The sequence below is a fragment of the Ovis canadensis genome, chromosome 5 (genome assembly GCF_042477335.2).
Source record: "Ovis canadensis isolate MfBH-ARS-UI-01 breed Bighorn chromosome 5, ARS-UI_OviCan_v2, whole genome shotgun sequence".
Classification (NCBI taxonomy): domain Eukaryota; kingdom Metazoa; phylum Chordata; class Mammalia; order Artiodactyla; family Bovidae; genus Ovis; species Ovis canadensis.
Window position 1 is genome coordinate 106693028 of NC_091249.1, and position 25156 is coordinate 106718183.

General features: G+C 40.5%; 1 protein-coding gene across 22 annotated transcripts in view; it reads right to left on the bottom strand.

The window, feature by feature from the left end:
* The window catches only part of MCTP1 (multiple C2 and transmembrane domain containing 1), a 395240-nt gene that overhangs the window by 8779 nt on the left and 361305 nt on the right, over positions 1 to 25156 (bottom strand). For all 22 annotated transcript variants that reach the window (XM_069590168.1, XM_069590162.1, XM_069590153.1 and 19 more), the window contains 2 exons: positions 8976 to 9085; positions 5099 to 5208 (listed from right to left, as the gene is read on the bottom strand). In XM_069590168.1, coding sequence (XP_069446269.1) covers positions 5099 to 5208; positions 8976 to 9085 — 220 coding nt within the window. The remainder of the gene's footprint in view (positions 1 to 5098; positions 5209 to 8975; positions 9086 to 25156) is intronic.

Sequence of the window (25156 nt, forward strand, 5' to 3'; positions counted from 1 at the left end):
CTATTATGACGATTAAACAACAAACATAGTAAAATTATAATAGTTAAAGTATACACAGCATACTAATTTAAAGAAGGTAAAATGTAACATATGAAACATGGGAAACAATAAAAATCTAGAACTTTCAAATGCATTCAAACTTAAGTTTTTATAAGTAAGCCTCACAGTAATCGTATAGCAAAAGCCGACAGTAGATATCCAGAGCAATAATTACTTTAAATGAACTAAATTTTCCAATCCAAATACATAGAGTGGCTGAGTGAATTAAAAAAAACAAGCCTCTTCTATATGCTGCCTTTGAGAGATGAAGTCAGATGTGAGGACACATGAGACTAAACGTCAAGGGATGAAAAAAAAATATTCCATGCAAATGGAAATCCAAAGAAAGCAAGGGAAGCTATAACTTACATAAGACAGACTTTAAAACAATCCAAATTGGAAAGGAAGAAGTAAAACTGTCGCTGTTTGCAGATGACATGGCTTTATATATAGAAAATCTAAAACACTCCATCAAAAAACTGTAAGAACTAATAAATGAATTCAGTAAAGTTTCAGGATACAAAAGCAATGTATAAAATGCTATTGCATTTCTATATACTACAGTGTACTACCAGAGAAATTAATAACAAATTTAATCAAGAAAGTGAAAGACCTGTACACTGAAAATTGCAGGACACTGATGAAAGAAACTGAAGACCAAACAAATAAATGAGAAAGTATTCCCTGCTCAAGGATTATAAGAGTTAATATTGTTAAATGTCCGTACTACCCATAGCCATCTACAACTTCAGTACAATTCTTTTCAAAATTCCAGTGGCATATTTTAATAGAAACAATCCCACAATTTGTATGGAACCACAAAAGTCCCCCAAATTGCCAAAGCAATACTAAAAAAGAATAAATCTGGAGCTATCACACTCCCTGCTTTCAAACTATATTACAGACCTCTTATAACTAAACAGTATGGTATTGGCGTAAAAACATGACATGGATCAGTGGAACAAGATAGCCCAGAAATAAACACATGCATATATGGTCAATTGTTTACAACAAAGGAGCCAAGGATATACAATGGGGACAGTCTCCTCAATAAATTGATGTTGGGAAAATTGGATTGGCACAGCAAAAGAATGAAGCTGGACTACTATACCATTTATAAAAATTATTCAAAATGACTGAAACCTGAATGAGAGACCTGAAACCATGAAACTCCTAGGAGAAAACATAGGTGGTAACAGAATAAACAAGTGGGACTGCATCAAGTTAAAAAGCCCAGCAAAGGAAGCCAACAAAATGAAAAGGAACCTACAGAATGGGAGAAAATATTTGCAAATCCTATATCTGATAAGGGAGTAATAGGCAAAATACATTAAAAACATACACAGCTGAATAGTCAAAAACTACAAACCAATTAAAAACTAGGCAAAGGATATGAATAGATGTTTTACCAAAGAAGACAGATGGCGAACAGGTACATGAGATGCTCAATATTACCAATCATTAGGAAAAGCAAAATACAAACCACAATGAGATCCCACTTCACACCTATCAGAATGACTGTATCATCAAAAAGACAATAAATAAAAATTGTTGATGAAAATCTGGAGAAAAGGGAACCTTTGTGCACTGTTGGAAGAAATGTAAACTGGTGCAACCACTATGGAAAATACTTCGGCCACCTGATACAAAGAGCTGACTAATTGGAAAAGACCCTGATGCTGGGAAACATTGAAGGTAGGAGGAGAAGGGGATGATAAAGGACTAGATGGTTGGATGGCATCATGGACTCAGTGGACATGAGTTTGAGCAAACTCTGGGAGATGGTGAAGGACAGGGAGGCCTGGTGTGCTGCTGTCCATGGGGTCCCTAGAGTTGGACAGGACTGAGCGACTGAACAACAGCTGTGGAATAAAGTATGGAGGTTCCTCGAAAAATCAAAATAGAACTACTACTATAATCCTGTAATCTTACTTCTGGGTATCTATCTGAAGAAAACAAAAACACTAATTTAAAAATACATGTGCACCCCCATGTTCATTCAGCATTATTTATAATAGCCAAGACAGAGAACAACCTAAGTGTCTGTTCATGCGTGAACGGATAAAGCTGTGGTGTACATACGCACAATGGAAGATTATTGAGCCATTAAAAAAAATAATAAATGGCAATTTGAAATCTTGCCATTTGTGATAACAAGGATTGACCTCAAGGGCATTCACTATGCTAAGTGAAATAAGTCAGACAAAGACAAATACTGCAAGATCCCACTTACATGTGGAATCCTTAAAATACAAACAAAAACAAAGCTCATAGATACAGGAAACAGACTTATGGTTACAGAGGTGGGCAAGTGGGAAGTGGGTGAGGGAGTCAATAGGTACAAATTTCCCGTTATAAAACGTCACAGGCGGCTTCCCTGGTGGTCTAGTGGTAAAGAGTCCACCTGCCAATGCAGGAGATGTGGGTTCGATCCCTGATCCAGGAAGGTCTCATATGCTGCAGAGCAACTAAGCCCGAGCACCACAACTATTGAGCCTGTTCTCTAGAGCCCGCGCTCTGCAACTAGAGATTGGCCCCCACCTGCCACAACTCGAGAAAAGCCCGCACAGCCCCAAAGTTCCAGCACAGCACAAGAAAGAATTTTTAAACGTCAAGGGAATATAACATCCAGCATGGCGACTATAGTTAATGATGCTGCAATACACATTGGAAGGTTGCTAGGAGAGTAGATCTTCATCACACGGAAAAAAGTGTTTTCATTTCTCTATCTCTGGCACTGAAATTTTTAGAAGCCAATTTTCCTTTTAAATTACAAGAAATTTAAATTTAATGCTTGCAAAAGATGCTTCTGTGATTGACTGACTTGGATCACTTCTTGGATTAGAACGGCCAAGACCCATTAAAATGAGGCATATCTACCCAAGCTAAATTATCCAACAGTGAACCCTTTGCACTACCTGAAGAGCAAATATGGATGAGGAGCAGATACAGGTGAATTTGGAGCTAGTATACAAAAAAAAACCTTGATGAGGTAGAAATGTCAAAATAATGTATAAAACTAGAGTTATCTATTCTTCATATTCTATGGTATAATGCAGAATTTCAATTGGATCAGTCTACTGTGTTAAATTTATATGGGACTTAATAAATTACCAAGCATATTCACATAAACGTAAACAAAGAGCTTTTTGTGAAATCAACAGACTGGGTCACAAACCAGAGCATCTGGGCTCTTCTTCAGGGATTTCGGCAGAATAAGCTAATGCAATTATGATTTGGTCTCTGTCTCCCCATGTGAGACCCATGTCTTAAATTTTTGTTTAATATTTCAGCAATCACCTACCACTAAAGGAATACTGTTCTTTGTTTTATTTTATTTGATGAAACAAGAGACCCAAACACATTCTCTGAAAATTACGTTTAAGACAGCTTGCCAGTGAGGCCACCCCAGGTTATACAACCAGATGTCTGCCGTGGGCTCCACTTTCTGACAGCCTGGGGAAAAGAAACCAGAAGTTCCCCACCTATCGCAACTGAGATGGCAGGTCTGACCTGGGTAGGTTAGAGGTAATAAACTGCCACACCTAATGCCCTACCCTAATGCCTTCAATAAAACAGCATCTGTTTTAAATATCAGAGGAAGGAATGAAAGAACATACAATCCGGTCCCAAGAACATAGGGAAATACCTCTTCCCTTGGATAATGAAAGCACTCTCCTGTTTCTTTAGATTATAGGAATTAAGACAAGAAAACCTAATCACCCTTCCCTTCACCCTCCACTCCCTACCCAAGATGTAAAGGTAATGATGGTGATAAAAAGGGCAAGAGGCTTGCTCAAGATATGACAAGACAGCCAAAAAGAAGAGTGAGATTCAAGGATTTTAAGACAGGGGGCCCTGGAGACATCAGACCCTTTTCCGTTTTATCCCAGCATATTTCTTTAAAAGCCTTGATAGGAAAAAATCAAAACTTTCCTTTTCATCTTTATGCTTTCAGTGTAAGTCCCATGTTTTCTGAAGTTAAAACCCATTTGGCTCTCTGCATTTTGTATAAGTTTAGTAATCTCAGGTATATACAGGCCAGGGGCAAGTAGAGCATTCTACTCCTACCCAGTCTCATTTATATATATGTATCTCATTAATGTAGTTTTATACGTTTATCAATCTGAGACTGAAAATTGAGTTTTCCAATCAAAAGAATTTTGTTGGCTGAGGAAAACAAACTCCAAACTATGAAGAGTGCTGTAAGTACCACCTTAAATAGAGTCTAAAGTGAAGTCTCTCAGTGGTGTCTGACTCTTTGCAACCCCATGGACTGTAGCCCACCAGGATGCTCCGTCATGGGATTCTCCAGGCAAGAATACTGGAGTGGGTTGCCATTTCCTTCTCCAGGGGATCTTCCTGCCCCAGGAATCGAACCCAGGTCTCCCGCATTGCAGGCAGACACTTTACCATCTGAGCCACCAGGGAAGCCCTGAATAGAGTCTAGGTACATAGGAACTGTCAGCATGCAGCATAATTGCATTAAAAATTAGGACAGCCCCTCCCCAGATAGCACCTTGAAAGTGGGTTTTTACAGAAGCATTCTTGTTGGGTACACTACAGAGCAGAAGTTTTTGTTCCCGAGCAGCCTTCCGATGCCAAAGACCCTCTTCCTGTTTCCTAGGGGTGACCTCTTAAACATGCAGACGTATATAGGACCATGTTTACGGACACTTCCACAAGATAAATTACCACAGCACAGAAGCATATTGTCCTAAATGCACCATATAGATCGCAATGCCTCTGTTTACGTGTAAGTGCTGAAAATAAATCAGAGTGGTATCTAGACAAAGCTACACTTTGATGTATGGAGAATCTGCACCACTACATGTTTATAGTATGATGGAGCCTATGGTGCCAGATAAGAGAAATGCATTTTGCAGGTAGACCTAAATCTTCAGACTGTTGTGATTTTAAACTGACCTGTTTCTTTTCATCATAGAATAGCTTCATGACCATAAATACAGGGAGCTACTGACAGTATAACTCATCCCTTAAAAATAGTTTGTTCTTAGCAGCTCTGACAGTTTTTTTTTTTTAAAGAGGCTTTACTTACCCCAGACAAGGACAATGTATCTCAGCGGAATGAAGTACAGGATGACTGTGAACGCACAGAGGGCTACAATGGCCAGCCAGCTTAAGAATGGGACGGTCCAGTTGAAAGTACTGAATGAGAAATCAACACATCAGCAATCTGAGCACTTCACACATTTCTCAAAGATGAAAACGAATGTGATTCAAACTCTGGACTGCAGATCTAGTAAAGACTTATTTCTTTGGGGAAGAGATGCCAATGGTTGTGGGCTTTCCTGAATATAGGACCCAGGTAAGGGTTATTGACACCAACCCCCTCCACGTTGGCTGAGGTGACTTCAGGGTATAAAGTCATCGTACTACTTGGGTGACTTCTCAGGGTTTAAAAATCTTTTTCTACTTCTAAAACTAGTACTCAATCTGTTTTCTCCAACTTCTGATAGAGGAGAATGCCCCTACCATTCTTTCTTCTGTGAACTCTCACATAGGATTACCCACAGTGGAAATAAAATATTGCCAGCAATTGTCTGTAGACCTAAATCTTAACACTGTTGTAGAAATCCTCAGAACTTCAGAAACCCTTAGAAAAATACTTTCCACTTCAGCTATGTTTCAGATGGAACTAGAAGTCAGCAAGGGGAAATTTTGTAAAAACTTTGTTCCCATCATTGCCCTCCTCCCAGCAGTACATAGATAATTAGGAAGTAAAGTCAACACATTATCTGCTGTTCTCCCTGCATTGTTTCAGCAAAGGAGAACATGGCACATTTGAAGACTACAAAGGAAGTTTAAGCTGGAAAAGGGTGGGCTTTTGATAATGTAGAGGGTTAGAGCCAGAGATGGAAGCAAGACTGAGTATTGACAGGGATAAAACATCAGAACAAAGAACAAAAGTGGGATCAACGAACAGAAGGAGAAGTTACAAAATAGTACCAAGAAGATGGGAAAGACTTCAATGGGACAAAAAGAAAGGAAAAATCATGACAGAAGGCAAACAGAACATGGAAAGAATAGATATTTTCAGGCTTTTTGTGTAGAACATCCGTAGTAAGTCTCTGATAGTTTTTAAGAGAATGTGACAAAATTATAAACAGACTCACTGCGTGGAGCCTTCGAGGTCAGGTATATGAACCGTGTCTCCATTTACAGGCATACTACTGCCTCAGTGCTCAGCCTCCAAGGAGGAACTAACGTATGTTTGAGTGACTCTTTAGCATAATTTAATGAAAACAACCAAAATAAGTAGCAAATCTGTGTTCAAAGCCTAGATTCTGTTATGTGACTTCAGGTGGTCGACCTCTTTGAGCATCAGCTTTCCTGGTATAAAATGAAGACAGCTTTTCTTGTATCCAGAAAGACTGGTAGTGATGGCAGTATGTTTACATGAATCAAGGTGATATTATTTAGAGCCATTAAGCTCTAGAAGTACTGTTCAGCACTTCTTAGCAGTGAGAAGGGCCCCAAAGACACTTGGAGAAAATATTGAAATTGTGCATGATATGGATAACTGTCAGTGTTTATTTCTTCTAATTTCCTAGTAACGGATGCTCTGTTCACTTGGACTGGGTTTTTCCAGAGAAGTCTGTAGTCCAATAAAGGATGTTTGTCACGAGATTTTCTCATGTACTACCCTTCAGCCTAATACGTATTCCTAATACAGAGTTATTCCTTAACTCTGTGGCATATGACTTGCTTTTTGTCTTTCTCTAGGTCACATCTCCTAATTTTTTTTTCCCCCAATAAAAAAGCCACAGTTGGATCCAACCAGGTTGTCTTATTTTTAGTAACTCTTGGGGTTTGGCTTTTCTGTTGCGTTTTTTTATGTCCTATGGCCAGAGTGAGCATCCTGTAATTGCCACCAGGTAAAGGAGCATGCCTTCCTTCCTCACTGACACCTGTAGTCCCCTTGCTTCTGCCCGCTATGGAGAGAACAGAAGGCTGAGGGTCTGTGTGCTCTCCTGTGGTTGAGCTCAGAGCCATCCGTCACACCATCCTCACGTGGAAAACCCTCCTCCTGGGCAGCCTCACTGAAGTGCTCCCTGTGTTCTTATTCCTCTTGGAAGGATAAATGGCAACGAACACCAGTGTAGCTAATGTCAGAGGAAAAAAAGACCACCCTTTTTATTTCCACAGTGTATCATGGAATCTAAATCTAGAATGTGATCCTATACCATTCCCCCCCAACCACCCCCCCAAGAGATGCTATTGAAGAAAGTTCTGGGAGGATTATTTCATAACAAGATGTAATTATGGAGACTTCCATTTTGTACTTAAAGATCGCATCTAAATCTGGTTTCTAGATAGATCCATTTTATCCAATGTGACTCCAGGGGAGTTTGTCTCATTTTAGTAGTCCAAAGATGATTATGCATAAGAGAGGGTTCCTACAAGACTCACTAGATACTATGCTATGTTCTTGTACCTCAGCCTATACCTCTATCTCTGTCTACCCCTTAGAAAGTTCGACCAAATCCAGTTTCCCCCAAGGTTGATCTACAACCACGACCTGGTTATTTCCTTCAACTGGCCATAGTCTCTTCCAGTACCTGTCTGAGGTCTCCTAACCCCCAGAGTTACAAAGAAGCCTCGCCCCTTCAGGCACTCACAGTCCTGACCTCAGAGCTGACCCGGGGTCTTCTGCTATAAATGAGATATTCCTATTAGATAATCCACACACTGTACCTCAGGAAAGGGACAACACCCAGTAGGGAAATGCCCCATTTAGGACTTTACACTCTGCTTCTGCAGATAGGTTGTGGAGAACAAGGAAACATTTCTTAGAGATGGAAATAACACGAAGAAGAAAGATGTGGAAATCAATCTTTAGAAGTCTGATACTGAATGTTGCTTAAAAGTCCCATTTGGGAGTCAGAGGGAGGCTGTTGTGTCTAATGTGAGAAAGTGGAAACTCAGCACCTATGCATATGTGGAAATGTATCAAAAATTATACAAAATAAAATGCATTATGCCTTGAAACATGAAAGGTACCAAATGAACGACCCACACCTTTAGTTTAAATAATTTACTCCTTTCAATTCCTGTGTATGCCCAAGCATCCAAGTCTGCTGCACACTTGGTTATGAATAATAAACAATGAATAGAGATATGAAACTAGAAACATATAGGCTTATCCAGGTATAAAGCACCCCTTCTTGAACAGACCGTTTAGAAATCAATATGCAGGCCTATTTTCATGTAGTTTAGTGGCATGAGCCCTTAGTATACTTTTTACTGGTTATTAATTATAAATCTACCTTACCATGTTTATAATCAGTTGTTTTAAAATATAAGTATATAAGATAAAGTAAAATGCAAATTATGTTTCTTAATTTTACTTTTGTTCTCCTTGAATCTCTAATTCTTAACTTTTAAATTATAAAAATTGTTTATTTTCTAAATGACAAAGTATTAGTTTATTTCATCTATAATTATGATCTCAGCTAGTTAGAATTGAAAGAATATTTTCCAGGGTGCTATTTATAATATTTTTTTAATTAAACTTTATTGATGAAACTAACTTGACCAATAATAAAATGCAGGTGTGTCTTGATTACCTGAAATCCTCATTTAACTCTTTTTTTTTTTTCCTATTGCAATTTCATATTCTAAGAACAAAGTCTCGCTGTGAAAATGTGCTAAAATTTAGGACGGTGTTATTTTTTTCAAAGCTACAAGTATGACTTCTTTCCAACCAATATGTTCTAAATTTCAAGGAGGAAATTGACAGAACTTTGATAAAACCAAAGACTGGCAGAAACAAAGTAAATAATGATGAAACTGAGCAATAGATCACCCAGACGGAGTGTCCCCTGCCAGAAAGAATGTGGCATTTCACCCTCTGAGAAACAAATGGACACTGTCCCCCAGAAAGCCAGGGCTCGCATGTCAGCATCACTCACTTCTTTATCCTTTCGCCAAAGGAAGCCACTTCATCTAGGATGTTCTGGACACTGATACATACCTCCTGGATGGCATAAATTTTATTTATAAATCCCTTTTTTTCACTGTCCTAAAACACAATAAAAAAGAGAGATTCTATGTGAGTAAAGGTATCTATATCCTTCAGGGCTTGAATTCTTTTCATTGTCAACACGTACATTCTTAAATGAACTTCATTTTTCCATGGATATAAGTGGATGCGTGCAGCCCATGAAAATTTTAGATAAGGGAGGTGGACCAGGAAGAGCACTCAGCGTTGTAGACCTGTGTCAGGGCACAGGTGGCTGCAAAGCACAAGACTCAGATTCTGTGGCTCTTGCCCTGCTGAACAGAAACATTTCAGCAGGCGGACAGAAGCGTGAAGTGGTAAGAGGGAGATCAGGTCTCAGAATGACCAAATCTGGAATCTCTGCTGACCCTGGGCCCACCATGACACTATACTTAGCAGACCCAGGTTTCTGGCCTGCCACCCACAGACCTAACTTTGGTCTTGGCTCCAGGTTATTTTAATAGCAGGGAATGCTGGGTGTAAATAAGAAGACCTGTGAGCAATGAAAATTGCACACTCAAAAAATGTGTTTTTTAATTAAAAATAATAAAATCAACCGAAATCCAGTAAGTGGACAATTCTAGACAGCGCCTTAGGGACAGCAAAATACATAGCCTGGTCCCTGCTTAAGAATAGAGCTTCCACTTCATGCTCTATTAGTCAGGGTTCTAACTAAACATTTTCCCCCTATTTGTATTTAATTCTTCCTTTTAATACTTGTGTTGGCCCTAAGCTGTGTGCTCCAGCAAATGGGTGATTAGTCAGGGTTCTAACTAAACATTTTCCCTCTATTTGTATTTAATTCCTCATCTTAAAACTTGTGCTGGACGTAGGCAAAGCTGGTGTGTGCTCCAGCAAATGGGTGCGGATTCAGCATAAAGCACCCAAAGAGTGGTGTGAACCTAGGGGGTAATGTGCACGTTTTGTAATTTTAGACCCAGCGGAAGAAATAATGGTCGCCTTTCATGATAGAAAATTCTGCTTAGTAGCCTGGCACCAAAGGCACTTGCCTAGGCTGTTTGATGGAGACCATCCAACCCATGACTCCATTTCTCCATGCCAGCTTGAATCTCTGTGGAAATGTAGATCCAATTTCATTACTTTTAACTTCTTCTGAACACTTGCACACTGCCAGAACACTTGAGACCTCATGTGGCAGTCAGTGCTTGCTGGAAGCAGCCAGGAAACCAGAATAATAATGTCGTCATGTTGCACATTTACATACTGACTTTCATTTTAGCAGAGTCTAAAGCACTTTGCACTGTGAACACTTGGCTGGGGCTGGCATCCTGCCACCTTGGAAAGTGAGGGCAAGTGAATGACAGGTGTGTGGGCAGCCTCCAAGGACAACAGGGTACAGTGGGACTGGGGATGTGGATGCCAGTTTTATAACATGATCTTTAGATACCAGTTACTTAGAGCCTTCACTTTAAATTTAATTCCCACAGGAGATACTGCCTACATGATTCATCTCACTTATGCCAAACGGACTGTCAGGCAATGAGGTAGATGAAATGCTTGAGGCTCAAAGTTTAGAGAACAATGACACACTCTTGGAGTCCCCACTGTCTTCAAAAGTTGCCCTTCACTTGTCATTACAAACACGGGTACATCAATTTCTGGTCTTTTTCCCCCTCCCCAGGAATAAAACAAAATGCATTCATTTCAACTATGCAGTTGTACATTTTAGAATAAAATGGACAATCAGTGGCTCCTTGTTCCTTTTATAATTGCAGAATTGGTCTGCTCTAATAATCTCCACGGCCTTCAGTGTTCTCCATCAAGCACCAGCTAAGTTCATTTACATCTATGAAGTAATGTGTTCTTACAAAATATTTTTCTACATCCAGAATAAATCAAGTTGAAGATGAAGCATGCTGGTTATACAATGAAAGTTTGCTGAGAATAAACTCTAACCAGTCTGAAATTATGAGGTGAAGAATATTTCTTTCACAATAGCAATAAAATGTATAAGGTACTTAGCCATACCTTAACAAGAAATGCACAGAATCTTTATTAAGAAATTAGAGATAATAAATTTCTGCAATGGAACACTAAATATTAAAAGAATGTATTCTTTTAGTTGAACATAAAGGTTTAATTTTGCAATTTCAAGCAAATCCTAATGTGTTTGGTGTAAAGTAAAATGGGGAGAATTTGATGAAGTATTTTTAAAATTTGTTTGGAAGAGTACTTATAGCTAAGCAATGTTTGCAGAAGAGAAATAATGAGAAAGCATTTATTGTACCAGATATTTAAGTAATTAAAATATGAAAGATAAGCATTAAAAGAGGAATCGTATGATAAAGCACCATCATAAATCTATCATAAAGAAGAAAATATTATGTTACTGGGTAATTGCTTTAACTATTTGGGGAAAATTATATTAAATCATGCCTTAATAGATTCTCAAGCATATTTGAGATAGCTCAAATCTACCTCAGCATCTGTCTCAAACTAAAGTATCCCAAATATACATTAAATTAATTTAAAAGAAAATAACTAAAAAAGAATTATAAAAGCAGAAGAAAAGATAGGTAAGTTATTTACTGACCTTGGAATAGGAAAGAACTTTCTAAACATACAAGCAGTAAAGAAAATCACAAAGAAAAATAATTAGTAGCAATAGTTACATAAAATCTTACATCAAAAGTTATAAATTTAAAAGGCTAAGTGGGAAAAAAAATTGAAAAATATGACAAATGAAGGGATGGGATTTCGAGTATATTCAACAAACATCTGAAGCAGTTTTCATGGCAGTTTTTTTTTTATAGTAACAAAAACAAAAATCATTAACATGTTGGGTATATAACTATGTTAATACAAATGATAGACTATTAGGAAATCACAAAATACTGCTTATAAGAGTGAAAATACTTATGATCTACTAGAAATTTAAAAGAATGGGAAGTAAATGTGATATACAGCATAATCCTAACATTTTTGAAATGGGTAGGATGGAAAATGATGAAGGGAATATGTCAAAATATTAAAGGTAAAATGGATATTTGCCTTCCTCATGCCTTCCTATAATATTCAAATTCTTTGCAATCAATATATTTTACTTTTATAACCAGAATAGTTCCCCGATTTTCTATAACATCACTATAAAAGTAATAGGGATAGAAGGCATAAATGAATCAGCACTCACTGGACATGATTTTATACAGTTGATGTGTTTTTTCCTTAATTTATTTTTTTGTATTCTAAATTATTTTTAGAAAGAAGTAGAATGTAAACAGACACTCATTAAGCACCATAAAGTGCTCTTCACGTAGCTCATTCAGTCCTCACCACCACCCTACAATGCATTTTTCCCTACTTTACAGAAGAGAAAACAGGCTCACGGAAAATGACAGCACTTGGAATTAGGACTACAACTAGCCAACTCGGAGTCTATTCTCTGCATGATATACTGTGACCTTCTCATTCTACCCAAGAAGATTTCAGTTCCCACACAGGATCCCTGTGAGGATAAACAAGAAGAAAAGACTTGCAAAGATTTGGAAACTTATTATTGTAAACACCATGATCAGCAAGAAAATGAAATCTAGAATCTTGATTCAAAAATGGAAATTGGAAGGTTGTTAGAAACCACCAGATTTAACATTAATAATGTAGTGTGCAAATATAAAATATGAGCCCTTCATTAATAAGATGTGTCATTTTAGGCATCTACAAAGACTATTTTTAGTAGATACTTTAAATCCAAGTACTAATGTTGAGTATTGGCTAAAGAATTTTTAAAAATCTCCTCATTTAAAATTTCTTTCTTCTGCATACCCATCCTTGTCACCCCTCACCACCAAAATTCAAAATAAAAAAGTCTGGAGTGTTGGCAAATTTTGAAAAGCAAATGCTTTGGGATAAAATTTTTTATTTTAAAATCTTTCATCAAATTCTATATTCCTCCACTGAGGTCTCCAACCAATGAAGTAATTACTCTTTATATACAGTATATGACCCAAAACTGCAATGGGTAATGGAATTGCTCTGTGTTTCTTTCCAATATTTCACACTTTTTTCATTAATGTTCAGTACTTTATTAGTAGAGAATAAATTGATACTTCTCTTTTATTGTCATTTTTACTTTCCTTTATAAACCAGCCTGAATGGAAAAAATATCATAGGGTACTGAATCATTGAAAAGCTTGGAAATGACACTGTTGTTTCCTTTTTTTTTTAATGCATTATTAAGGTTTCTTTTCAAGATGTAAAAAGAAACTTACCTGTAAAATAGAACTATAACTGTAAATCTGAAAACATGTGAGATGTATATTATACAAGTTTTTTTCTAAATTCCATATGATTTTTAAAATTTAGTTATTTTCAATAGTCCACAAAATATCAATAACTGCACACCTGAAATACAGTGACTCATATTCACCTATTTTACTATCACGTATCCCATTAGAAAATGAACTGGATTTTTCCAAATAACTCTCTGGTCCCTAGCTGTGAGATATTGAGGAAACTCAAGACCTAAGGAATCAGTATGTGCTGCCAGTCACAGATTCTGTTCCAAAAGAGAACAGGAAGCCAAGGTAATGGGTGTCAGGGGATGTGTGTTCTGTGGGGGTGGGTTCCTTGTGCACCCAGCTGCATCTTGCCACAGTCACTCACACCAAAGAGGTCACTGTCAGTCCTGTTCACGTCAGAGAAAACTAATCTGTTGGACACCTGTGCTGTGTTCAACATAGCAGGCATGTAGAATGTGTTGCTCAAAATATTGATGTTATAAAATTCAACTTATTTCACTTTCTAGGGTGAGAGCTTGTCTTAAGAGTGTAAGAGGGGAGTGCTATGAAGTCTCATATCAGGATGAGCACAAAACAGAACTGTCCTAGGAAACCAGAGCATATGTTCACTTTATGATCTTCTGGAGGAGGCATGCAGATTTTGGTTTTCCTTTAAAGTCCTGCTAGGTAACCTCACAAAAGGTGAGCAGTAAGACTTCTATTTTCTATGATACATAATCGTGATAGTTTACTGTTGACTACAGCTCTTCTGTGAGCAAACATAGCACCAAGTATACAACTGTGTTTGGAATATGTTTACGTTTCATGTGATTTATTTTTTATGCTAAAGATGGTTTTAGTGCACAGCTTTTTTAGTTCACTCAGTAAAATGCCCTGCAAAACTGACTTCCTCTCAGATCTATACTTCTAACCTATGGAAATGTTAGACATGAGGTATAGGTTGAATAAAGGCACATAAGGTGGCAAAATGTTTTCTTTGTGGCAATATTCCTTCTTTTTTTCAGGCATAGAAACCTACCTTGCAGCCTTAAATCTAGAATACTGAAATTCTCAGCGAAATCAACAACTCAGGAACTCTTGACTACTGAATCTCACCTCAGTGTCTTATTCAGTTTTTATGATATCAAATCTTACCCAGGTTACTGGGTGCTGTGGCTCTTTTTCCAATTATTCGCCTTGAAAATAGGAACCCTCCACTGAAATATTAAAAGTGTCCCAGGTATGGTTAAGGTCAAGAAGACAGATGGGGGGGCCTTCCCTGGTAAAGAATCCTGCCAATGCAGGAGAAACGGGTTTGATCCGTGATCCGAGAAGATCCCACATGTTGTGGAGCAACTAAGCCGACGCACCACAGCTGCTGAGAGTGTGCTCTAGAGCCCAGGAGCCGCAAATACTGAAGCCCAAGGCCTGGAGACCATGCTCTGCAGCAGGGGAAGCCACCAAGATGAGCAGCCTGCACACCACGCTAGAGAGCAGCCCCCACTCGCCGCAACCAGAGAGAAGTCTACAGCAACGAAGACCCAGCACAGCCGAAAATAATACAAAATTAAAAGGAAAATAAAGTCTGTTTTGTCTGAAGTAAGTATTGCTACCCCAGTGTTTTTTTTTTTTAAAAAGACAGATGGACACCATTTAAGACAGTATATTTTCTTTTAAAAAGTAAGAAGTATTGTTACCCCATTGTTTAAAAACAAAAAAAAGATGGACACCATTTAAGACAATATTTTATTTTATAAAAGTAAAACAGTTCTCAAAAATATTTATGTTTCATGGTCATAAAGAGGACTAAGTTAAATAAGCCACATAGAGCTCTTAGTACAATATCTGGTGCAAATAACTGTCCCGTAGCAGAAGTCATATAGCAGTAAAACTTGGCATACAGTTCCTTATCAAGACAATTCAAATTATTTTTCTCTATTTTTGTTCCTCTGAAACAAACTTTTGAAATATTAGAACTCCTCAATATATCTAGAGGAAGGTAGGGCAACCCACTCCAAAGTTCTTGCCTGGAGAATCCCATGGACAGAGGAGCCTGGTGGGTGACAGTCCACAGGGTCGCAAAGAGTTGGACACGACTGAAGCGACTTGAGTACGCCTCAACAAGTGAAACTTATGCATGTTCAGTCGTGCCCCAGATGACTTCGTGTCAGCTTGTCAGATTACATTTTAGAGAGAGATACTAGTTTCTTTATAATGTCACATTGAGGTTTTTTTCCCCCCTCCTTCTGCTGACTTTACATGTTTTCTTTTTTTTTCCCCCAGAATGAACATTTACCTGGTCTTAATTTTTTTTGCTTCCTCTATTTAGTATACTTCGCTTTTCCGTACTCATTTTCTACAGTACAATTTTTAATCACATTTAGTTGTTCCTCACCCCGTTAACATTCTGCATGTAACTTTAAAGGTGATTGCAAAATAACAAAAATTTGGAAAGCGCTATCCCTTGGGCCAAGCAATGAAAACGGGCATTTAAAAATGGCAGCTGGCGCTCTTAAAGGTTGTGATGAAAGCCAGGAAAGAAGGAACAGAAGAAAACAAGGGCAAAGAAAGGGAGGGAGGAAAAGAGGGAAGGCAAGAAGGAAGAAGAGAAAAGGAAAAGGACGAAAGAGCAGAAAGAGGAGACTGAAGGAAACAGAAAGGAAATAGGGGAGAGGAAAACTTGAAGAAGGGACACCCCACGGGACAGGAGGATGAGGAGCAGATAGAGCCTGGGGGTGAATATGAGGAAGTGAAGGTGAATATTCTTGAAGATGACTTGAAGTCAGGCAGAAACGAAATCGTTGACTACCCACCTTAAGTTCTAATTTTTTATTATTTGTAAAAAGGCTATACATAAAATGTTATATTTCCATTAAATATAAATGTAGATAAACCTTATAGAAAGTCCCCAGGGGGCACAGATGAATCTGCTGTTGGGAGGGAGAGTTCCCTGGAGCCCAGTTTCTTGCTACTCAAAACCCTCATCATGTAGACCTCAAGGGATTTGCTAGTCTCCCTCTAACCATTTAAGAAAATTCCTTGTAACTGTCCAGTTAGTTCATGTAATCGCTTGAAAGATTACGGCTATATATCAATGTCAAAACCTTTGACTAATCTCCTTGCCAGCAGGCAGGAAGTACACTTTCCAGGGGGCGGTCCTATACATGATGCCATCTCAGGGCGCTCTGTCCCAGGAGAAGCTCTGCCTTCAGATGGACTCTCGAGGGAAAGGGCCACAAGGCCTGGCTCCAGGCTGACCTTGATAGAAGCCACAGCAGAAGCCCCAAGGCTGCTGTTCCCAAGCAACCAGACAGGAAAATCAGTGACAAAGGAAACCTTCACCCAGGACAGTCCAAGTGTTGAGATAAGAATTCTACAAAGTCAAAATGCACGCATTGTAGAAAGGTCTAGAAAATGTGAAAGCACACTCAGGATTATGGTGGCCTAAGACAAGTCACTGCCTGTCCTTAGGACCCTTTGAAAAAAAAAAGTTAGGGGTGTCCTAAAAAAATCCCTTCTGGTGATGATTAGCCAGTTTACAGAGGAGATAGCAAGGGTGTAGAATAGCCTCTGCCCCCCGAGGCTATTTGGCTGATTCATTTGAGGACAACATTTATTTGAGGACATGGCCAGGAATAGTTTCTCCTGCACTTTCTGTGGGTCCAGTACTGTCAGCCTGAGTAGGGAGCAGAAGCCTGGGCTTGCTTCTGAATCTAAACAGCAATGCCAGGAGAGTTCTTCTTTATCCCAGTTTCTAATGAAAAAGTTGTGTGTACATGTGTGTTTAAAGCCTCTTTCGAAATCATTTGTTTCATTTCCAGATGTGTTTTAAAATCTGACTGGAGTCCAAATGCACAGCTTTGGGGGGCAACTGAGTTTAGGGAAGGTTGTAAACCTTCTAGACAACCACAGTCTTCAGTCGCTCAGCCACGTCTGACTCTTTGCGACCCCATGGACTGCAGCACGCCAGGCCTCCCGTCCATCACCAACTCCTCGAATTTACTCAAACTCATGTCCGTTGAGTCGGTGATGCCATCCAGCCATCTCATCCTCTGTTGTCCCTACTCTAGATTTCTGACTAACTGGCTCTTTGGTTAACCCTAGTTCAGGTTGTGCTTCCATTATGGCCTTAACTGTGTGATTTTGAGCAATTTACTTATCTTCATCTGTAAAATGGGGATAATTATGGAGCCTCCCTCCTTGATGGTTATAAAATTAAGTTTAAACTGTTTAAAGCATTTACCGCAAATGTCTAGAACACAGAAAGTGCTCAGTACATACTAGCCATTAATGTTACTTAACAGTTTGAAGAGACTGAAAAGGAAGCACTGAAAAACTTTTAAATGATAAATTTTATTAAATATTCATAAAGATGATAATTTTCTCCTCCTAATTTGTGATACTATGTTTATATAATTTCTTTGTCATTAAATACAATCAGGTTATCTCTGATTGTATCATTTTACATAAGCATGTATTGATTTACATGATCTTTGCAACAGTCACACAAGGGTGAAGGGTGGTATTATTCTCATTCCCTACATGAGCAAACCAAAGACCAGATGCCTTTCATCCAACTCAAACTTCTACCCCCATCTATGCTCACTCTCGTTTGGTGCCCCCAGCCGTATCTGTCCTCATCTGAGATACGAGATTTGAAAAATGAGGAGTTAATTCATCTCTTTCCAGTATTCCCTGCCTGCTGAAAGCTGCACACTCGCTAAGGCTGAAGTCAGTCATACTCAGCAAAGCATACACCTTTTTCTCATGTGATTTTTATCTGTCAGCACTTATGCAGGTAACACTTCCCATTAGAATCAGTGGTTTTTTTCTTCAACGAGCCTCATGGAGGAATCAGAGCCAGGATTTATTATTTTATCTTAAACAGCACACGCTTTGCTGCCAATCTACTAACTAAAAGAGTAGTTTTAAAAAAAGATTCCTTTTACTAACTATACAAAAAAAAAAAAGCATATACATGAAGGTATGGGACCCTGGAAGATGTTTTCTTGAATAGGTTTGTTGGAAATCGTTCACCTTGTATAGGACGTTATTAAGCATTTTTAACTTATCTTCCCACTTGGATGGCAGGGGCAGGTGGTTTCCCCATTTTATGGATAAGGAAAGGAGGCTTGGAGAAGTTAGGGTCTCATTACTCTAGTTAGAGTTCCTGGGATTCCAGGTCTCATGACTGAAACTGGACTCCTTTCAGGTCACTGTCAAAAAGCCATCAAGTAACATATGGTATTTCTTCACTACATTGTTTTAGATATTTAAACTTGGCTCTTCCCAAAAACTAATCTTGAGTTTAATCAAATTGAGTGAGCAAAGAATTATATTAGTGTTATAAAAGCAACACTCTCTGTGATATCTCCGAGACCAAGTAAGGATTACTTTGTGAAATCCGGAGGCTATTTTTCTTTACAAATATTTTACAAGACAAACTTGTACCTTTCTTAAAAAAAAAAAAAAGAAAGAAAGCACATCTGTTGTAAATTACTCCCTTAGTGAAAGAGAGAGAATCGCCCTCCTTTCTTCCCATCAGAGCTTAAAAGAGATTTGTTGACATATTCTAAGGCCGGCATAGACAAAACAGCACAGGAAAGAGGAGGCGGTCAGCAGGACCAGGGCTTGGCTTTGCTTAAACTAATTCCACATGCCCCATGAACCATTAGCTGTTTTTTATTTCCTGCTCTAAAGATCTGTAGTGAAAATAATCTGGGGTAGGGAAAAGCTGCATTTATTTTTTTTTCCCCCAACAAGATGCTGTGTTAGCAAATAGAACATATGAGCCACCTTCAGCAAAGCAAGGTCTTTAATAACCCATTTTTCAAACACTACTGGTATTTCCTTTCCAAACAGAGATGGACTGCGACTGGAATCAATTTCATCATTTGTACGGTTACAATTGCCAAGTTTCTGGAGATAATTGCCATTTAAATACTGGATAATATTTTTTTATATGAAGCCAACAACAGTTTTATTGCTATTTAATTTCTGTGATTTGTTTGTTTGCTGTAAGTTTTCAGGGTTCTGAGAACACGATGTTTGTGGATAGAAAAAGGTCTTAAGAACAATGGGAAAACGCACTGTTAAAATCATGTTCATGGCCTGACCTGACCTGAATCCACCAGACAAGGAAGATCAGCATTAGGAAAAAATAATTTGTTCCACCATTTGGGGCTTTTCTTCCCAAGTTTCCCTATAAACTGGATAATCTAATATGTGTGCTCAGTCATTCAGTCATGTCCGACTCTTTGCGACCCCTTGGACTGTAGCCCACCAGGCTCCTCTGTCCATGGGGATTCCCCAGGCAAGAGGAATGGAGTGTGTTGCCATGCCCTCCTCCAGGGGATCTTCCTGACCCACAGATTGAACCCAGGTCTCTCCCACATTTCAGGCAGATTCTTTACTAGCTGAGCCACCAGCGAAGCTTATAATCTAATATAATCCACCATTTCAGACCTGGCCATAATGTAGCAGTTGAGAACAAAACTGAGAACTTAATTGTGCACTTTAAGAAGACAATAGGGCTCTTCAATGAAATTCAGCAAAACAGAGGCAACGCAGGTACAAATAAAGGGCCTGCTGAATTTGAAGGGAACTGGCCCATCTTTCTTTATCGATGCCATATGTAGCACGTCCCTGAAAAACAACTTTGTGCTCGACGGGATGCTGCTGATATATGAGGTGGGCCTACCCCCTAAACCCCTTTCTTGCCGCGGACTAAATCACAAAAACAGGCTCATCCTGAAATCAACCTGGAAGAAAACAACAAAGGCCCACTCTATCACACTGATAGCAGCTCCTGGGCCTGTCCTAATCAGCAGATGGCCACGGTGGGCTTGAATCCTGCTGTGCGTTTTACAGCCACGCAAACTTGTACAATTTACTCAGCCTCTCAGGTACTCAGTTTCCCCACCAGTAAGACAGAGATAATGTCTACCTGAACATTGATATGGGAACAGAAAGAAATCACGTACATAAAGCCACTGGTGCATTAGTAGATATTATATACGGATTAGTTTCCTTCTCCCCACTAATTTTCCTTCTTCCCAAGGGGAAACATTTTCTTCTTCTTCTTCTTTTTTTTTTTGCCTAATTTCCCTTTCTCTTATTGTCTTTTTTCTTTTCTGAGTTTTAGAAGCCAGCTGATCATTATTAACTTCATTCCCAGGGGCACTAGTGGTAAACAACTCTCTGTCAATGCAGGAGACAGGAGAGACTTAGGTTCAATCCCTGGGTCAGGCAGATCCCCTGGAGAAGGGCCTGGCAACCCACTCCAGTATTCTTGCCTGGAAAATCCCAAGGACAGAGGAGTCCCCCGGGCGGGCTACAATCCATAGTGTCACAAAGAATCAGACACGACTGAAGCAACTTACACACACACATTTGAGCAGTATTCTGTTTAACCAAATCTCAGTCCGTTTCCTTTATGCATTCATTCAGGAAATACTTACTGAATACCAACTACATGTAAGACATTATTCAAAACTCTGGGCAAATGGTAATAAGCAAGATAGCGCCAAACAAACATGTAGGTAAATGAAGAAGAAAAATTGCAGAAAGTGAAAAAGGTAATGGACAGAGTCAAACAGGTGCTTGGGCTGGAGAGTGACTCAGAGGTCTAAGAGGGCTGCTTTGGGGACAGACTTCATCCCTGAGACCCACTTAGGTCGGGAAGATAGAAACTTGTCCGGGCATTTCAGACACACAGAATCTCACTCAGATAAGCAGCTGCACTGAGAATAAGAATGTGACAGACATCGGTGAAGCAGGAAGCCACTCCCAGAGCGAGGGGGCGTCATGGGGCCAGATGCCAGACCACGTGGATGGACCAGGCCAAGAGCTGGAGCCATGGTCTCTGCTTGGCGGTACTCGGGATTATGCAGGAGAGGATGGCTCTGGAAAATGTCTCCAAAGGTGGTGCTGGGGACGGTGGGGAGGAACAAAGAGGAAAACACAGAAAGAAGGAAATTCTCCCGTTTTCTTCCTTCTCCCCTCCTTTCAGGACCTCCCATCAGCCAAGTCCCCCCAAGCCATTGTCAAGACAGCTGGAAAAGCTGGTGTGTGGGAGAAGGGGTGGGGGGAGACTGATCTGGAAGCCAAAGGCTGACCGCTAGAACAAGCCAGGAACTCACCAGGGAAAGAGTGGGGGAACCAGGACAGACAATGCACAAGTGCTAAGCAGAAACAAAGTGAATTCCTCTGAGGAAACAAAGGATGCCCACCGCAGGGAGCCAGGTGGAGAGCGGAGCGGAGCAAGAAGGTATCAGAGAAGCGGGCAAGGCCACACACGGCAAATAAAGCAAAGTGAGCAGCGGTGATTTTATTCCAGGCCTGATGGGAAGCCATGGGAGAGTTTCAGGCAAAAAAAACCCCCAATCTAATTTACATTTTAAAAAGACCGTTCAGGCACAATGGAGACCAAGAGACCATCCCCTTCGGTCCACCAGGGGATGAAAGCTTAGACCCAGGTAGGCATATTCAGGATGTTTTGCAAATAAAGTCGTCATAGACGTGATACTAGATTGGATCTGCGAGGTAAGAAAAAGAGAAAGAATTGCCTATATTCTTGGTTGAGGGACATGGTAAATGAGGCTGTTTTTGTTTTGTTTTGTTTTGTTTATTGAACTAGAGAAGAGTAGAGGAATAGCAAAAACTTAGGGGAGAAAGGAGATGAAGGGATGCATTTGGGCTGCAAAAAATATGCCTGTTAGATATTCAGGAGGTGACAGCAATAGCCGGATGGAGGTATGAGCCAGAGCTGGAGACACAGATTTGGAAGTCCGTGATATGTGGAAGGCCCACAGAGTCCTGGGAATAAGAATCACCCAGGGACAAGACGGAGTCCCGGGCACAACAAAATGTGGCTGTCAGGCAGACCAGGAGGAGCCAGCAAAGGAGGCGGAAAAAGACTGAAGTAGAAGAAAAATGAGGAAGAGGCATCTCAGAAGGTAATGGCAGGTGTGTCGAGGAGGAGGGAGGGGTAATCTCTCTGAAACTCTGCTTCAGCAAGGTCAAGGAGCCCCTGTCCATGGGTTTTTCACCAAACGGAGTTTACTGACAAAAGCAATTTCGGTTCAGCGGTGGGGACAGAAGCTTGGGGTGGACGGACTGGGCAACGAGTGAAAAGCAGACACGTTGCAAACAACTCTCAGAAAGTCTGGTTGTAAAGGGGTGCTAAAAAATGGGGACGGGACTAGCGAGTATATGCATGGGGTCAAAGAGGGATTTTGGTTTTTTTAAGATGGGAAATGCAGGCTTACTCAAATGGTGATCTGCATTTTAGGAAGATCCCTGGGCGATGCACATGCAAGGTAAAGTCTGAGAAGTGCTCTGCTACCCTGTGGGCTGCCCTGGTGGCTCAGCTGGTAAAGAATCTGCCTGCGATGCAGGAGACCTGGGTTCGATCCCTGGGTTGGGAAGGTCCCCTGGAGAAGGGAAAGGCTACCCACTGCAGTATTCTGGCCTGGAGAATTACATGGACTGTATAGTCCATGGGGTTGCAAAGAGTCAGACACGACTGAGCGACTTTCACTTCACTTCACTGCTACCATGCATTACTTGCTCTAGGAATGATACAGTGCAGAGGCGAAAGGAATGCTGCATAAAAGGGGGTACCTACTGCAGGGGTGACGTGTGGGAAGGGATAGGACAAAGCCCCTATGGAGGTAAGGGCAGAGATACCTCCCCCCTGTAACGGGAGGGAAGGTAAGAGTGTTGTACACAGGAGGCAGGTCTGAGATTTTGGCCTGAGACTTTGGTGGAAGAAAGACATGACAATGCGGGGGTTCCTAATTGCTTCTGTTTTCTCAACCATGTGTGTGCGGGTATGCTAAGTTGCTTCAGTCATGTCTGACTGTGTGACCCCGTGGACTGTAGCCCGCCAGGCTCCTCTGTCCCTGGGATTCTCCAGGCAAGAATACTGGAGAGGGTTGCCATGCCCTCCTCCAGGGGATCTTCTCGACCCAGGGATTGAACCCACGTCTCTTACATCTACCTGCACTGGCAAGCAGGTTCCTTACCACTGTGGCCACTTGGGAAGCCCTTTCTCAACAATACAAGTAGAAAAGTCATTCACTCAGAGTGAGCTGGAGCAGGGCCTTGATAGAGGAAGCTGGTGGCAAGGCAGTGGGCGTGAAAGTGTCTTTTCACCAGGAAATACACTACTTTCTCAGGTCTGTTCACAGGCCCTGTTGGGTGATTTATTTGAGCTCTGCACCGTTCTCCTTGCTATTGATTTTGCACTTCTGTCTCTTTCACTGCCTTCATAAAATAAGAATTTTATCCATCTAGCCTAACCAGTCTTTTATTTAACCCCTTTTCATGAAGCTTGAAATGACGTCACGTTACTGTTAAAACGTCTCAACTCGAATTTTGTTTAATAGCCACAATTTGCTCCTAAGGAAAGTAACAGTCTTTTCTTTGGGATCGACTCCCCAGCAGAATTGGCGATTGAGCCTGTGCTTGAGTTAACCTGGTGCAGAAGAACAGAAAGACAGGGCTCTGCTTTTTTTCTTTCTTTCCCACCAATTCCTGCTTTTTATTCCTGGCTCTCTTGATTTCTTAGGAGACCAAAGACAGATCTTGACTAAGTAACTAAACAAAACAATCGAGAATTTGGCCAGATCACAGGTAATGAAGGTATGTTTCATTATTCTGGTGGCTCAGCTGGTAAATAATCTGCCTGCAAGGCGAGAGACCGGGGTTCGATCCATGGGTTGGGAAGATCCCCTGGAGAAGGGAAAGGCTACCACTCCAGTATTCTGGCCTGGAGAACTCCATGGGGTCGCAAAGAGTCAGACATGACTAAGCAACTTTCACTTTCACTTTCATTATTCTGGTGGGAAGGCAGGAGCTCAGGCTCTAAAGTATGTGAATACCCCCATCAGATTTATATTTGCTGCTCCAAGAAGGAGAACTGGTTGATTTTCAGATGCATTTGCATCCAACTGATCACAGTAAAGGGGAAAAAAAGATTACCATTGTCCCACCCTGTTCTAGTTTTAGTAAAGTGCATTGTACTTGGTCTGACTCTTGAAGTAAACATCTCTCAAGTCTATATTCTGATGGGGCCTTCTACTGCCAATCCTCTTTGTGCCAGAGAGTGAGTGAAAGTTGCTCAGTCGTGCCTGACTCTTTGCCACCCATAGCCTGTAGCCCACCAGACTCCTCTGTCCACGGAATTCTCCAGGCCGGAATACTGGAGTGGGTAGGAGTGTTCCCTTCTCCAGGGGATCTTCCTCACCCAGGGACCGAACCCGTCTCCCACCTTGCAGGTAGATTCTTTACCATCTGAGCCACCAGGGACACCCTGGTGTCAGAGATGCCAACATCAAGAAGGATGAGGAGGGGGGTGCTCCCTGCTGGGCCAGTAGCTAAGACTTCATGCTCCCAATGCAGAGGGCCCAGGTTCAATCCCTGGTCAGGGAACTATATCCCACATGCTGCAACTAAGAGCCGGTGCAGCCAATACATAAATATTCTAAAGAAAGAAGAAGTAGAGTAAGGAATTGTTTTCCATAGAAGCTGAAAGAATTGGGGACAGCAAAGGCCCTGCACGCAGGTGGTGGCCCAGAGGCCAGTTTTAAAGCCATACCTGCTGGAAGGAAGGACTCACTGCGCATCTCTCGAAGGTGCCCCTGCTTGCTGTCTGTGAGTTACACGCCTCCCATCCTCGAGCTCCATCCTTTCCTGCTAGCCCCCTGTTCCCATGTGTTTCAGAAGGGAGTTAGAAATACATATTTACCACCATTCAGGAACCTCTATAATAAAATCATAAACACTTTGAGTTCTGGATCACAGCTAATATTAGCAACTCGAGCCAAACACCACACACACACAAATTGCG